The sequence below is a fragment of the Limanda limanda genome, chromosome 20, assembly GCF_963576545.1.
Source record: "Limanda limanda chromosome 20, fLimLim1.1, whole genome shotgun sequence".
Lineage (NCBI taxonomy): Eukaryota > Metazoa > Chordata > Actinopteri > Pleuronectiformes > Pleuronectidae > Limanda > Limanda limanda.
Genome location: NC_083655.1, coordinates 17494394 through 17509111, shown reverse-complemented (window position 1 = coordinate 17509111; position 14718 = coordinate 17494394). Strand labels below are relative to the sequence as shown.

The window sequence follows — 14718 nt, the reverse complement described above, 5'->3', positions numbered from 1 at the left end:
AGTTAATAAATACGTTCACAGTGGGGATCCCTACTTGCCCCATTACAGAGAGAAAGCTTGGAAAACGGTCTTTGAAAAAATCCCCAGAGGATCCATCACATATGGTCTTTGATTGATAAATAGATCTAGCCAGGACTGAGCTGTTGCAGCTGTATCTTGTGATATCCGTACCCATTTGAGAAGAAACTGGCTCAAGATAAAAGTACCTCAGTTGCTTAAAATGAAACCTGTAGAACTCTAGTCTCAAGTTGTTATATAATGATTGTATCAGAAAAATATCAATTTTCAAAATAAGAGCCGGCATAATGGTATCTTATTTCACATCGTTACAGAAAAGCGGAGGAAAACAGCCCTGGACGGGAGAAGTCTGGAAAGAAAAAGCAGTCACCTGGACGCATGACTCCCCAGAAAAGGTATCCTGAGTTAGTTCTGCTTTGTTTTAATCTATAAGGGTTCTTTCTTTCTCTGTAGATGGAGGTACATAAAGATTAACTAAAAACTGTTTTACTAGTGGTTAAAGTTCTGAAATGTATGTATACGTACAAGCATTTTCCTTCTCCAGCTCTTTTGTCATTTGTCGGACAATCTATACTCTTTATCAGAAATTGATGCAGCGGATTCTAGCCTCTGTCACCATTTATTTCTTGCATGCAAAAAATGACCTCAGGGTGCATTTCCTCAGTTTTCCCCATTCACCACGCAGGGCCATGTGTAGGCCTGGCAAATCCATGAAGCTCTTGTTCAGGGTTTATCGTGTTGCTTCCTGGAAAACACTCCCTCATATCAGCTGGCTCCGTCCAATAATGTGCTCCCCTGGAAATTCTATTTCGATGTACACAGGAACTGTCCCTCAGTGGCCCCATATGAACGTGTACCAAATTTCATTACTCCGCAGTGCCCAGTTTTCATGATACTGTTATCCAAGCGGCCGGAGCAGCTTTAAAAAGCCATCTGCATTTCTGTTTGCATCAACAGCCGAGCAAGAGTCTTTTGTCTGTATATGAGGACGAGTCCAGTTTTCACATAACATTATTCCACTCTTTATTTTCCTGCTGCTTAGATTTTGAGGAAGTTCAAATTTGACACTTAAATTTAATAATCCTTAATCGGTCTTCTTGTGTGGGATGAACAAGCTGTTTTTACATTTAAACAAAGCCAGACAGAAGGATAGAATATAATAACATGATTTTCCGTTGTGTTATCCAGTTATTACACTATCCCACACCTTGTAGATCGTTATCTGTGTTAAAAATTGCATTGTTATCTGTTGGTCAGTAGGGCAGGAGCCATGGATCTGTCCAGTGACAGTTCAACTGAGGATGAGGATGACGAGGAGCTGTCAGAACGTCGTCTACAGATCCAGATAGAACAGTCCCCTGACTACTGGCTTATCTACAAACTAGTAAAGTTCTTAAAGGTATGAGATTGTCACCCTCAGTACTTTTTTCTACTATTTCTAATGGATTCAAAGCCCCAAAATCCGATGTGTACAGACTGGAGGTAAAGGGGGGGCCACAACTGATAGGAAAGTCCAAGCACCTTTCCTGAGAATTTCGATGCAAACCTAAATCAATCTTTACATTTCAAAACCCTCGTGTGAACTGCAGACTGGGAAAATAATATTTAGTCATGGACGTGTGGAGGAACTTAGAATTTATGGTATGACAAAAAGTTATGTTCCAATCACATAATCCCACCTGTCTCTTTTACCTCAGTCATACCAAGGTGCCACTCATTAAAAAAAGACGTTAAGTTCGATGAAATTAAGTATTCGTTCCTCCAATTTAAAGTGGTGCTTTGCAGGAAGATGCCTATTGAAGTGGTTGGCTTGGCTCGGAGATTCTGGGTTTCTGACACAAGCCTGTTTGGTTACACATGAGCCAAGGCACAGGGGAAAGTAATGTCTGACGGCAGCAGCTGTACGCGCTGTTTGCCCACACCGCAAAAAGCATAAAAATGATGCACGCCTGTGATAGGTCTGACAGGACATATGGTGAATATTAATGTGTCAAAACATGGGAAGGAAAGAAAGGAGGAGAGAAAGGAGGACAGAAATGCCACTAACCCAGACTGGCTGGGAATACCTATGACCTGCCTCACTCAGTGGTCCTTATTATCTGTTAATCTGGACAATATCATTGAGGCAGATTATATTAGAACAAACAGCTTTTACTTTATTTTGACAGGAATCTGTTTTGTTGCAAGTTGCACATCCATCCCTTGTGTACAGCAGTAAAATACCTTAAATGCTGCCTCAGTTTATAGGCATTTAAATGGTGTTTTTAATGTATAGCTATGGTGAACGTAACATATTTTCATAAAGTATAGGATTTCTCTACTTTAAGAACAGATTTGTGCTCTGACTTATGTGGCTTGCTGCTAAATACAATTGTTCGCAGTGCAACGGAGTAAATCTTTTATAGAAAATGCTGCTGTAAAGCTCCATTTAAGGCAGATATTTTTAGCAAAGCTAAACAGAATATAATGGAAGGAAATTCCCATTCTAAAACCAGGCTGCTGCTCTTTTCCAGAAAAGCAAAAAGGATGATGTAAACGATATGAAAGAGGCAAATTTAGTTGGAAAAGAAAACATCACTGGTTTGTATGTTTTATAGTTTTTTAGCAGGATTGTGAGCTTTAGGCTTGTGTGTATTCCTGCTTCAGCTCAACGCAGCACTGCAGCAACCAACATGTCCCGGCTTTCTATCTCTTTGGAAACCACACAGTTCAGTTATTTATGGGGTTTGTCCAGTAGTCATTTTATAATATCATTACCATCAGACGCTGAAACTTACCATGAGCCAAGTTAAATATCTGTTTTATTTTAGGAGGAGATCTTTTTTTCCCCCTTCTCCCTTGCGCTATAGACAGCTGTTTGTACTCTAGGAAGTTTAACACTTTCAGAAAGCGACACATGGATGTTCTGTTTTGTGTTTTAATGATATTTATGCAGGAGTATTTGCCCAGGGTTCCGACATGTTTGTTTTAATGCCTGTGTGACTGGAGATCTGCGACTATGAAATGGTTACATGGTCTCTCGCAAAATCCAGCATGCAGATTTAAGTCTATGGGTTTATGTTCGCGTGATTGTGTGGGTGTAGTGTATGTGTTTTAGGAGAGAAACTGAAATGAATGGGTTTAAACATAACTCACCCTTCTTATTCTAGCGTTTAATGCATCATTGCCACAGTATAAGCAGGCATTTTATCATACTCCCTTTTTAAGCATTTATTTTTATAGTCCGAGTTCTGTATATATGATATAAGTACAGCATATAGATCCGAGAAAATCAATCTAATAACTTTACGAAGAGATCGGTTAAAATGAGAATGAGGGTCGTTTACTGAGTACGTCAGAGCCAAAAATCATAATTTGAATGTTTTGTCTCAGTTTAAATAAAAAACAAAACTCCCCAGCTGCTATCAGTTAGGTTGGCTGCTGGCTTTCCCAACACCAAACAATTTTCATATTTTCAAAAAATATATAAATATTGTGTCTGATATACAATATGTTTCCAGTTAACAGGTAAACATCTCAATATTGGCTCTTGTTAACATTTTCATTACTGATCTCTTTTTAATTTATATAATTTATTTGTTCTTTCTGAGCAGATGGTTTTTTGATTATCTCCTCTTTTTTTAAATAGTTACAGCAAAAGAAAGAATTATGAAACAGCTTTCAAAAGAGGGCAGTATCTCTCAATGCATTTTAAAATGATGCTTCTGTTGCCATCAATAAAAATCATAGAGATTAAAAGGGGTGATCTGGGTCCTGACACGTTGTTGTGTTCCGGCCTCCCTAAGGTTGCTCCCCCTCTGCTGGGCAGTCACAGTACTGCTGCCCCTCTCTTCTCAAATGAGAAACTTTCTACTGGTCGCGACTCAAAATCCTGTCTCCAGTACCAGCAGCCAATATCAGCTCATTTTCTCAAAATAATTTTATTTCTAGATATTTATGCTCAAAAATACTGAGCAGTCAGTTGATACATTTGATTTAAACAGTTTATAATCCATTTACTACCTTCCTAATCTGGAGGATTTACTCACAGGAATAATTAAATCATTTAATTCCTAAATTAAGCACATTTTTCAACTAAAAAAAGTTGAGTAGACATTTTCTCAGGATGCACTATGCTCATTTTTTAGGATAAGGCCTATTAAGTGATCAAGTAATAGGATATCTAATGTCAAATATGAAGTAATAAAACAGAAGTAATCAATCATTTTTTGTGTTCAGTACCTCTCCTGAGTGGAGCAGGAGGTTGGGTTTGTTCTTGTCGTTAGCGGCCTTCCCTCTGCTGTCTGCTGTAGACTGCAGAAACCTCATGCATCCTCTGTGGCTCAACCTCTGCCAAGACCCAGTTCAATGAAGCACTGGCAGTGGCGCGAGTCTACACTGTTAGGTATCTGAACACTATTGCTCAATATACACGTCCACCCCCTGTTGACAGGACATCCAAGCCAACAATGTGCAAAATACACACAGCACCACTTTATTAAAAAAGAGGCCTAAGGTCAACAGGGTATCATTTTACAGCCCTATTAACCTTATCCCTGCTCCCATCTGCTTAGTGCGGTGATTTATAGGCGTGGAGTAGCTCAGGCAGGGCAATCCGTGTCTGGAGAATCTAGTCTGTTGCTGCAGACGAACCAAACTAGAGTAAGACCTCCATTCATACAGCTCAGTCCGAGACACCTGCAGCAAAGGGAGATAAAAAATGCGTGAAGCGTCTTTGAGTGGCTGTTGTAGAGTTCAGGGGGTCTTTTTTCCTTTTCTCCCACTCTTGCCTCTCATATTCATTCATTGATCTTTGGCATTATTTTTTTCAGAGAGGCGACCAGACCGCCACCGTGCTCTGCCTGTGTGCCATGTTGGACTTAAATCTGATGCAGGAGGGCTGCCAACTGGACATCTGGGACATAGGTGGCGTTGAAGTCCTCCTTAACTTGCTGGATTCAGATGAAGTCAAATGCCAAGTAAGTAGCTGTGCCAAAAGCTGGACCTGGATGGCGTGCAGGCATGAACAGAGCCCTGTGTGTGTGCCAGCCTGTGTTTTAGTGACAGAAACACTAGTACTGGGCAGAGAACGTTCCTGTAAAGACACAGGGTAACAATTTCTCTCCAGTATGCCTAATGACATGTGTTCTTGTTTTTTAACCTGATTTTACTCCTATTATTTTTTACTATTGGATTGAGGCCTCCGGTTGGCATAGTCACAACAGTTTCCATCAAACTAAGGTATTGGTCTTACTGTTAATGTTTGCTGTGTGTGTGTTTTTGATTAGATTGGATCTCTGAAAGTCCTACGAAAGATTAGTCACAGTATGCTAATCTGTCAGACCATTCTTGACATGGACGGTCTGCAGAGCATCGTGAAAATTCTGGACAGACCATACAAGGATCTCAAGGCCTTAGCTGCTGAGACAATCGCCAACGTGGCCAGGTTCCGCAAGGCGAGGACAACCGTCAGGCGATGTGGTGGAATCAAGAAACTGGTGAGTATTAGAACAGAAAAATGTAAATTCAGGTTTGTGAAACATGATTCTTGTACAGCAGAGAAAACTACAAACCAGAACCTGATCTTTCTTTATTGGCATTATTGGAAAAACATTCTGTCCCACATTGGCAGTTTTTCCATTAACACACTTGTCAGTGTATGTCTGTGTCAGCTAGTATGTGATTTAACTGAAACACTTTGTACTGAACCACAGACATCTTGGAAACTGTGGACGCACGGGATGGTGATCCACACATTATGATTACTATTTGCTTTTAATTCCGAGTGTAAAACACATATCCAAACTAGGCTGAACTATTTTGATGCACAGAAAATCAATCATCCTCTCCTTCCGTTTTCACTCTGTACAGCAGATGCCAGGTAGTGCGCCATCCATTTAAAAAAACAACCCAGAATGGGTGTTGTGGTAAAACAGATAGAATGTCCCTCACATCCTCTGACCTGTATTCATGTTTGTTGACAAAGGGACCTGTGATTAAAGCCTGCATGCCTTGTATATTTTCCTCAGCCCCAGATCGGATGTTCTCCTGTGCGAGTCACTCATGTAGGCAGATTAATTTCATGCTTTGCTATGGGACCACCTTTGAACTGTGCTGTGGGTAATAGCTTTGCCTACTCTGTCTCACTGGTCAGGAACGATGGATTAGCACATTGAATGACGGCCATAAACCGTCACACTGGGCTTTTCGGTTTTCCACTGCTAAAATCTCTGGCTTTTTCGTCCTTGCAGACTCAGTAGTAATATAATTTTAATCACACCCTTAATCACAGCCAAAAAGTTGCTATTCCCATCTGACACCGTCCATTATCCCCCCCAATCCTGCAAGCAAACTTTTCAGAGTCTTCGAATTTATGTCAAGTTCACCAAGTTTGTGTAAATGTGTGTATGGAGGTTTGTCTGCCTAAACATGTGTGGTCGGCCTGCATGTCTGCACACGTTTCTGTGTTTGTGTTTATCCACATGTGCGTCTGTGTACCTTGTCTCTGTGCTCAGGTAAAGCTGCTGGACTGTTTGCCGACTTTAGCCAACTTGACTCCAAACCAGAAGAGGGATGTGGAGGTGGCCCACTGCGGGGTTTTAGCGCTCTGGAGCTGCAGCAAGTGCAACAGGAATAAGGAGGCCATCCGCGTGGCCGGCGGCATCCCGCTGCTGGGACGACTGCTCAAGTCGCCGGATGTGAACATGCTCATCCCTGTGGTGGGCACCCTGCAGGAGTGTGCAACACAGGTGTGAGAGGGGGGGCGTAGGATTATACATTCTGTGGCCCAAGGTTGCCTGTTTTAACCCCATACATTGTCCATTAAACTATGATTGATAAATAAGAAATATTGTAGAAGGTTTTGTAGAATAACACAAGATAAAAATATGTATATATATATAAGGGGGAAAATTGATTTTGATTTAGGTAACTCGTGTTTACGTGGATGTTAAATTTGTGTATCTACACAGGAATGCTACAGGATTGCCATTAAGAATGAGGACATGATCAAGGATTTGGTCGAAAACCTGAACAGTGACAACAATGAGCTACAAATGCATTGTGCAAATGCCATCTTCAAGGTACCTGTTTTCCCCACTTCTACACTGTGAAATATTATAATGAACTGGAAGAAAGGACAAAAATAATGATCTGCTAAGTATTTTTCCTCCTACTGTTTAGGAACTGTTAAAGCTCTTGACATCGTTATTCTTTTGCGTTGCAGTGTGCAGAGGACAAGGAGACCAGGGAACTGGTGCGTAAGTACAATGGTCTGGAGCCACTGGTCTTGCTGCTGGGCAAGGCCGACGACAAGAAGCTCCTGGCTGCCGCCACTGGGGCCATCTGGAAGTGTTCCATCTGCAAGAAGAACGTGGCTAAGTATGACTTGACTCACTCTCTCACCATATTACCTCTCAGTAAAACACATGCACTCTCTCTCTCTCTCAAACACATGCACAGTAAGATGCACCCGGACTTAACGTACCACAGATACAGAAACCAATTCTAGCCATACCTTTTTTTAATGTATGCCTCTGTGTTCGGAATTAGTAGCAACAGATTAGTGTGACTTTGACAGATGACTTACTGTAAGTACAGCAATCTCATGAGGCTTGATGTAGACATGGGGTTAATAGTGATTCGGCATTTCAGCAGCCTGTTAGTGTTTGGAAGCATTAATGGCAGCAGTGGATATAGAACTGACGGGGTTCAGCGTTTCTCTTTTATTAAGCAGAATGATATGAAAAACTACTGGACAGATAACCACACATTTTGGTGAATGGATGCGGTATCGGTTTGGAAAGACCCCATAACAATCTGGTGCGGATACAGGACTCTTTTTTCTTTTTCTTAAAAATTGTGAGATTTTAGATTAATTCATGGATCTTGATTAAATGTATCAGGCCTGTTTATGGGACTAATAGTTATGATTGTGCAGCAGTTCCAAATAAGAAATTTGAATGAAGTGAAAGTGGTGAAAATGTGGTTTCATAAGGGGACTGTTGATGTCATGTCCTTCTTTCCTACACGTCTGTGTGAAGGGATTATTTGAATGAACTGGATTTTGTTAGGTTCCTTATTAGCTCTGATGTTTAATGAGTTTTTGCCTTTAGAGTTAAATCCCTTTCACCACTAACAAAGGTTGATTTTGTAAAATGATATGTGAGTCCAGGGCTGTTAGCACTGAACCAATCAGGCATGCTGACAGTCGGCCTTGATATGACAGACTCTTTTAATAATTTGTCATGTAAAACAGAAGTTTATTTAAGTGTCATTTAGCCTGGTTATTCTGTAGTGACATTTCTGGAGAGTTTCTGAGTTGCACTTTTAAGTGTTTAAATGCTAGACAAGTCCGTAATTTTCCCTTTAAAATTAATAATGCCCTGAGACTGTGCCCTGGCAGCCCCATACATTTCCTCCATACATCCTCCAGTTTGCTCTTGAAAGAATGATTTGCTGTGTTTATTTTCTTATTCACTGTGAGGCTGGGGACATAATGTAGAAAGCACATGCAGTTATTTTATACCTTGGTAAGACATTTATTCGACTCAAACGGTTTCTCTCCACTGGAGCCAAGACAGTGATAAGACATTGTGTTTTAAATTTGCATGATGAAGAATTTAAGAACTTTTGCTGAGGTGAGAGTGTGTAAATGCTTCTCTTCTGACTCAGAAACTCTGTACAGTTTAAACTGCAGTGGACCTCTAAAAATAACAAGAAAAACGGCTTAGCAGCACTCACACAGATCTTTCTGCACTTCATATATCACAAACGACAGAATGATATCCTGCATTTAAAGTCTAAGTTAAGTCCTCCCAACTGGAGCGGAGTGTCTGCTGCCACATCCAGTTAAGTGAGGATTCCTTTGCAGAGGCAGAAACATGACGGTAACATTCTTTTAAAGCAAGACGGACAGATCGCTGTCCATTCAACCATGAAAGAAAATAATTTGGGGGAATTCATTTAGACGATTATTTAAAGGTAATAGCAGCATCTGCTTAGACAGACAGTTCTATTTTTCTAATTTCATGGTTCAAAACAGAGCTTTTCAGATGGCTTTCTAATAAATATTTTACCCCCAAAACAAACGTTGGCACAGTTTGGGAGCCCTTCTGACTTCAGCTTGGCATGACGATGAAACAAGTTAACTGCACTGGCCATGAGTAATGTGGCAGTTTAATACACTTGCTGCCAGTGCAGGCCTTGTGCCATACGTAATGACTTGTCACACTGCAGCGATGTAAAACAGTTCTACTACTACTGAATATAACAATAATAGAAATAATTATAATCACATGTGAACCACATTTAGTGACATTAACCAACACGAGATATCAGAGCCTTCACTCCAAATTTAGCACGTCACAGAGTTGCCTTAGCGAGCTTACCACAGGCGGTGAGGTGACTAGGGCTCCACTTTTGTGTTTCTGTGTGTGTGTTATGTTTTATTTTGTACTTTTGGATGATGTGGCCAGTTGGGTGTGAGTGAAGGTGAAATGTGGCCTCCTCCTCAGCAGGAAACTAGCGTGATGCACAGAGAAATGATTTAATGCACACTTGAATGCGTAAGTGGATCTGTTTTTTCATAGTCCTTCGGGCTTATTTGAATCACTTAAATTGTCTGGGTCGGGGCAAAAGCTTGGAATGGAGTGACCGAGCCATTACTGTCAAAAAGGAAACGCTGCTAATGGTGACAGGGTTTTCGGGGCATGCGCTCATTTCAGAATCAATCATAAGCTGAGTGGTGTACTGAAATGAAAATCATTTTGGAATGTAGCTTGCTCGCAGAAATAGACAGAGATTTGGATTTCCCCTACCCTCTTTTCTTTCAATAAGTATACGCTCAAATGAAACCAGAGCAACAACATGATTTTTACTTTTATGTGACTGATGATTTGCATGGTGCATGGACAGTATACTGGCTAGGGGGCAACCTCCAGTGAAGACAAGTAGCAGCCATGTGTTATCCATTTTCCTGATTAATGATGCATCAAAATGAAAGATGATTGATGCCCTAAAATATAATTACATTGATAACTTCAGTGTCTTTGTTAAAACACCACATAAGCTTGTGGTTATCGTTTCCATTTCGTGCCAGTGCTGCAGAGATGGCTACACCTGAACCAAGGTTATTTGCACTAGGAAAATCCTTTTGTAAAAGTCTTGCTGGGAAACACTGAAACATAATTTTGTGCAGATTTATGGATGCATCAATATGTGGCCATGAGAGCCTCTGTATAATAGGTGTTATGGACACAGACAAATGCTGTAAAAAGCCTTAACAAAAGGGTGACGGAATAACTTTGCAATGGAAAGTCACAACTGCCAAGTTTTAGACTGTATTTGCCAGTGCAGTAATGTTTGGGGTCAAGATTGTGGGGTTCGCTTCCAATTACCAACTACCCCTCCATCTTACCTCTGTTCTAGCCCTGTGATGAGCAGACCATAATTACCATTCCGAATGATTCTTCTCCTTCCCTCACAGAACTTCTCTGCTCACCCGAGTTATTCTGATCTGTTGCTTTCTTTCACGTAGATCCAGCTGTCTGATACATTTCAGCTTCTTATCTTCCTTTGTGATTGATAAGCGACTCGGTCTCCCTGAAATGTCTCACTTTCACTTGGGCCCGGCATTAAAAAACCCTTGTTAGTATTTAAGCGTTCTGCACTTATAGTTGAATGTATGACTGGTGCAGATGAATGAGGAAAGGAAAAGGCAGACATTCAATCATAAAAGTCTGCTGCACAGAAGCCCCACTGTGGTTCCTGTGTCTTCGCACAGGCCTTAAGAGAGCTCCCGGTTGCGTGGAGCCCAGTGTTTCCAGTGGAAGCTGCTCCGGGCTTCTTTGTGTAATGTTACTCTTGCCATCACGTAATTACTTCAGTTGGGACTGGCCTAACAAAACAGACATGACTTACTGTTCATTTATCAAAAGTTATGTCTGTGATTACAAGATAATTCTACTGTAGTCAGCTGCAGATGACACTTCAGTGATGGCATAGGGAAACCATTGTTTTTCTTATGGTGAACTTCACTAAAGTTAACATTGGCAGCTCCTCTGTTCATTAGCAGTGTTTTCACTTGCAAGAATAGGCTGTCTGTCGGTGGACCCTGACCAAAACCAAATGACCTTGGCCATCTACAATAGCTACGGTCCATGATGCCAGCAACCGTAACTGTGAATAAAAACAGTCATAGAACTTAACTGTACATCAGAGGTTTGTTGAGGTTTTTCGCGACCACATTATATCCCTTTTAAATGTTTACTATAGTTTACCACTCTATAGCACTGGCAAACAAGGCAAAATCACAGCAAAAGAGGGAGGGAGAGTTTCCAAGCCGCAGCAAAACTTGGGTTATGCAAAATACATACAAGGGACAACTGTGAGCAGTCGTGGGAAAACGGTCTGTGCCACTGGGTTGCAGTAAGCACTGCAGCTACTGTTTGTCACTTGGACTATCGGTCCCATAACAGTTGTGTTGCTCCCGTGATATCAATAATAATCTGTCTGCTGATCGCAACATGATAAACGGTCCAATATGGAGACATTATCATAAAATCTGTGGTCCACAAGGGGTTAAATCATAATGAGTTTGATCATCCCCTGGCTTAAAGTTTAGTTCAAAATTTGGGACCTGCATTCATGGTCTACCAGGTGATGTATGTGCTGAAACTGCAGCTGTGCAAAAGCCCTCCGTCTCGGGGCCTGTAGATTCTTCAATTTGTAATTAATCAATGTTATCTCTCCCTCCTTTTCCTTGGAAGGTTTCAGGAACACAAAGCCCTGGAGTCCCTGATTAGCCTGCTGACTGATCAGCCTATAGATGTGCTGATAAACGTTGTTGGAGCAATGGGAGAATTTGCCAAGGCGGCTGCTAACAGGGGAATCATCCGCAAGTGTAAAGGCATCAATCCACTAATTAATCTGCTCACTGAGACAAACCAGGCAAGTTCAATCTTCTTTTGCATAAAAGGTCCTCTCATATTTAAAGTTGAATATTTCTATACTGATTCATACATGCACATTCTATTTTTGTCATTTGCTCATGTACATGTTATTTTTGTCATTTACCCATGTACATGTTATTTGTGTAATTTCCCCATGTACATGTTATTTTTGCCATTTACCCGTGTACATGTTGTTTGTGTGATTTACCCCTGTACATTCTGTTTGTGTCGCAGGCGCTGCTCGTGAATGTGACAAAGACAGTTGGTGCTTGTGCCATAGACAAGGAAAACATGGCGTAAGTCTCTGTCTCTTCCAGTGTCTTCAACAAGCTAACATGGTCTTTATTGGAATTTGCATTACTGTTTACACAAGGCAAACAGCCCTGTGTGAGGTGTCTCCTACAATGTGATCAGTGGCGTAGTCACTGACATGTCTGCATTAGCTTCAAACACGTATTTTTCGGACATGTATTGATGTCATATGTTTAAAGAAGGGAATGACACACACACACACACACAACTCCTGTATAATTAACCTGTCACGGGCTGATGCTTGAAGACATTTAATTTGTTATTACCCTGGTAGGTTTCTCCTTCATCCCAAGCCTAATCACAGATGTTAAAAGCTTTGTTTATTGTACCTGCTGTGTTAAATACGGTTGTGGTTTAATTCCCGGTGTTTTACTATAGCTCTGCGGTCACTGTCAAGACTTGAGCTGGTCAGACGAACATACCTAAAGCCCCGCCCTGTCCAAGACTACATTGCTGGGAAAACACCGCGAACCACAGTCCAGCAAAGTCTTTGTTCTGTGCTCATTTAACCTCACCCTCAACACTGCACAGCATTGTCTTTCATCTGTGCCTAGTGGTTTTACAAGGCTGTTATGAAATACAAGACCCTCCTTAGTTAGCACTGGACACAAATACAACCTCGTGTCTGAACTCACATTGTTCGTTAGCTGTTAATGCTATAAAACGAGCCTGTTAGATTTGTTGGGAGGCGAAAACCAAGAGTTCATTAAAAAGTGAAGCATGTCAAATGAAAGCCACCAACTGTGGTAAACTTCACACAAGAGGAGACGTGTTTTGCATAGGTTCATCATGTTCTCCATATTTTCTCACGGCATATATATTTAGGCCAGACCTTGTAAACTCTCAGGCTTAACACGTGGCTGTAAACAGAGAGGTCTTATTTCGATGGCAGATTTCTGTATGTTTTGTGGTGATGGCTTATTTTGGGGAATGTATGTGTACAGTCATGAGCTGAGCAATCAACGAAGCTCACATTTGATTATCCTGTGCTCCAACCTGGCATGGCTGTAGCAGTATTCCTGGAGATGCCCAGTGATTAGACAGTGTACAGCCTGCTAGCAAATATTATGATGACGTATATGCATGATACCACACAGTCAGCTAGTGTTAATTTCACCTTATTTTTACCATCAAAAACTTCTGGTGATCAGTGCAATCATTCTCTCATCATAATTGTGACTCAGGCCGTCCGTGACTACTGAAAGCCCCAAAAAAAGCATCGATCACTTTCAGGCTTTCCATGAAATTCTCAACCAGTAAGCGGTGTGTGCTTAATGACGTAGCGCTTCCTCCAGTAAATCCTGTGTAGCTACAAGAGTGAACACACGTCGTTTAATGCCTCCAGGGTTTGTGGTGCCCTCCTCTAATCCATCACTGTCAGATGCCGTTTCATTGCTAATCTGTTTCATACCTGCTTCATGCTAAGACAGAGCTGTTTTGGCGGATGATATGACGCTTCACTTTTGTCTTTGGTCCGGATTTAAGGGGCCCCGCCGACTGGATCTGATGCTATGATCCCTCTAGACTGATTTATGTGCAAACGGAAGACAGATGGTGTAAGGGACGTCCCTGATGAGTGTTCGCTCGTTGCCAGTCACGGAGATACTGTGATTAGGGAGTGTTTAAGTAATTATGACAGCATTCAATGTCGGCCTTGTTGGTGGAAGCACACATGGGGAACACGTTACATGTTATTTATACCAGACAACGGTTGCACTGTGGCGTAATTCTTCGGGTTCCCAGACCCCAGACTACAGTCATGTATATGACAAGAAATATAGCTCATGCTTAAGTAAACTTCACTCAAAATCCTATGAAATACAGAGTGGCCTGTCTCTGTTTGATTTGGAAAGAGGTCCTCTTTTTGGCTCGGCTTGAAAAACAAGTCACCAACATAAAGTGTAAGGTTGTTTCACAATCTATTTATAGATGCATGTATGAAGCACTATACCCAGGTTGGAGCGGGTTAACCTCTGTCCATAGCATAGCCAAGCTTTCCACGGAGAGTGATCCTAGCAAGCAGACAGTGGGTGGGTTCTGGGCCTGGAGAGGAAATGAGCAGGACCGAAGGTAAGTTTGCGATGAAAGCCAATGCTGAAATCGATCGATGCTCTAATCCTGCTTGGCTGTAGTGGTGTTAAGGCTGATGCAGCAGGAGCTATTACTTCTTAGTTGTGCACAGAAATTTCAAGCATGAATCAGTCTTTATTGATTTAATATAGCTCTTATCCTTAAAAAAATTATTTTTGTTTTGCTCATCCTGTTTGTTAATCCCTTTCTCTCTCACACTGTTTCTCCGTCTCTGCAGAGTCATTAGCCAGCTTGACGGGGTCCGCTTCGTGTGGTCCTTACTGAAAAACTCCAGCACAGAGGTTCAGTCCAGCGCTGCCTGGGCCCTTTGTCCATGCATTGAGAATGCCAAGGTACCGTACAGTGAGGCACAATATCTTTTCCCTTC

At 41.5% G+C, this 14718-nt stretch overlaps 1 protein-coding gene across 1 annotated transcript in view; it reads left to right on the top strand.

Annotated features, from left to right (window-relative positions):
- The window catches only part of odad2 (outer dynein arm docking complex subunit 2), a 35561-nt gene that overhangs the window by 11593 nt on the left and 9250 nt on the right, over positions 1–14718 (top strand). The window contains 9 exon segments of the mRNA XM_061094325.1: positions 1276–1417; positions 4830–4976; positions 5286–5495; positions 6513–6746; positions 6969–7079; positions 7223–7377; positions 11766–11946; positions 12183–12244; positions 14569–14683. Of these exon segments, the coding sequence (XP_060950308.1) occupies positions 1276–1417; positions 4830–4976; positions 5286–5495; positions 6513–6746; positions 6969–7079; positions 7223–7377; positions 11766–11946; positions 12183–12244; positions 14569–14683 (1357 nt within the window).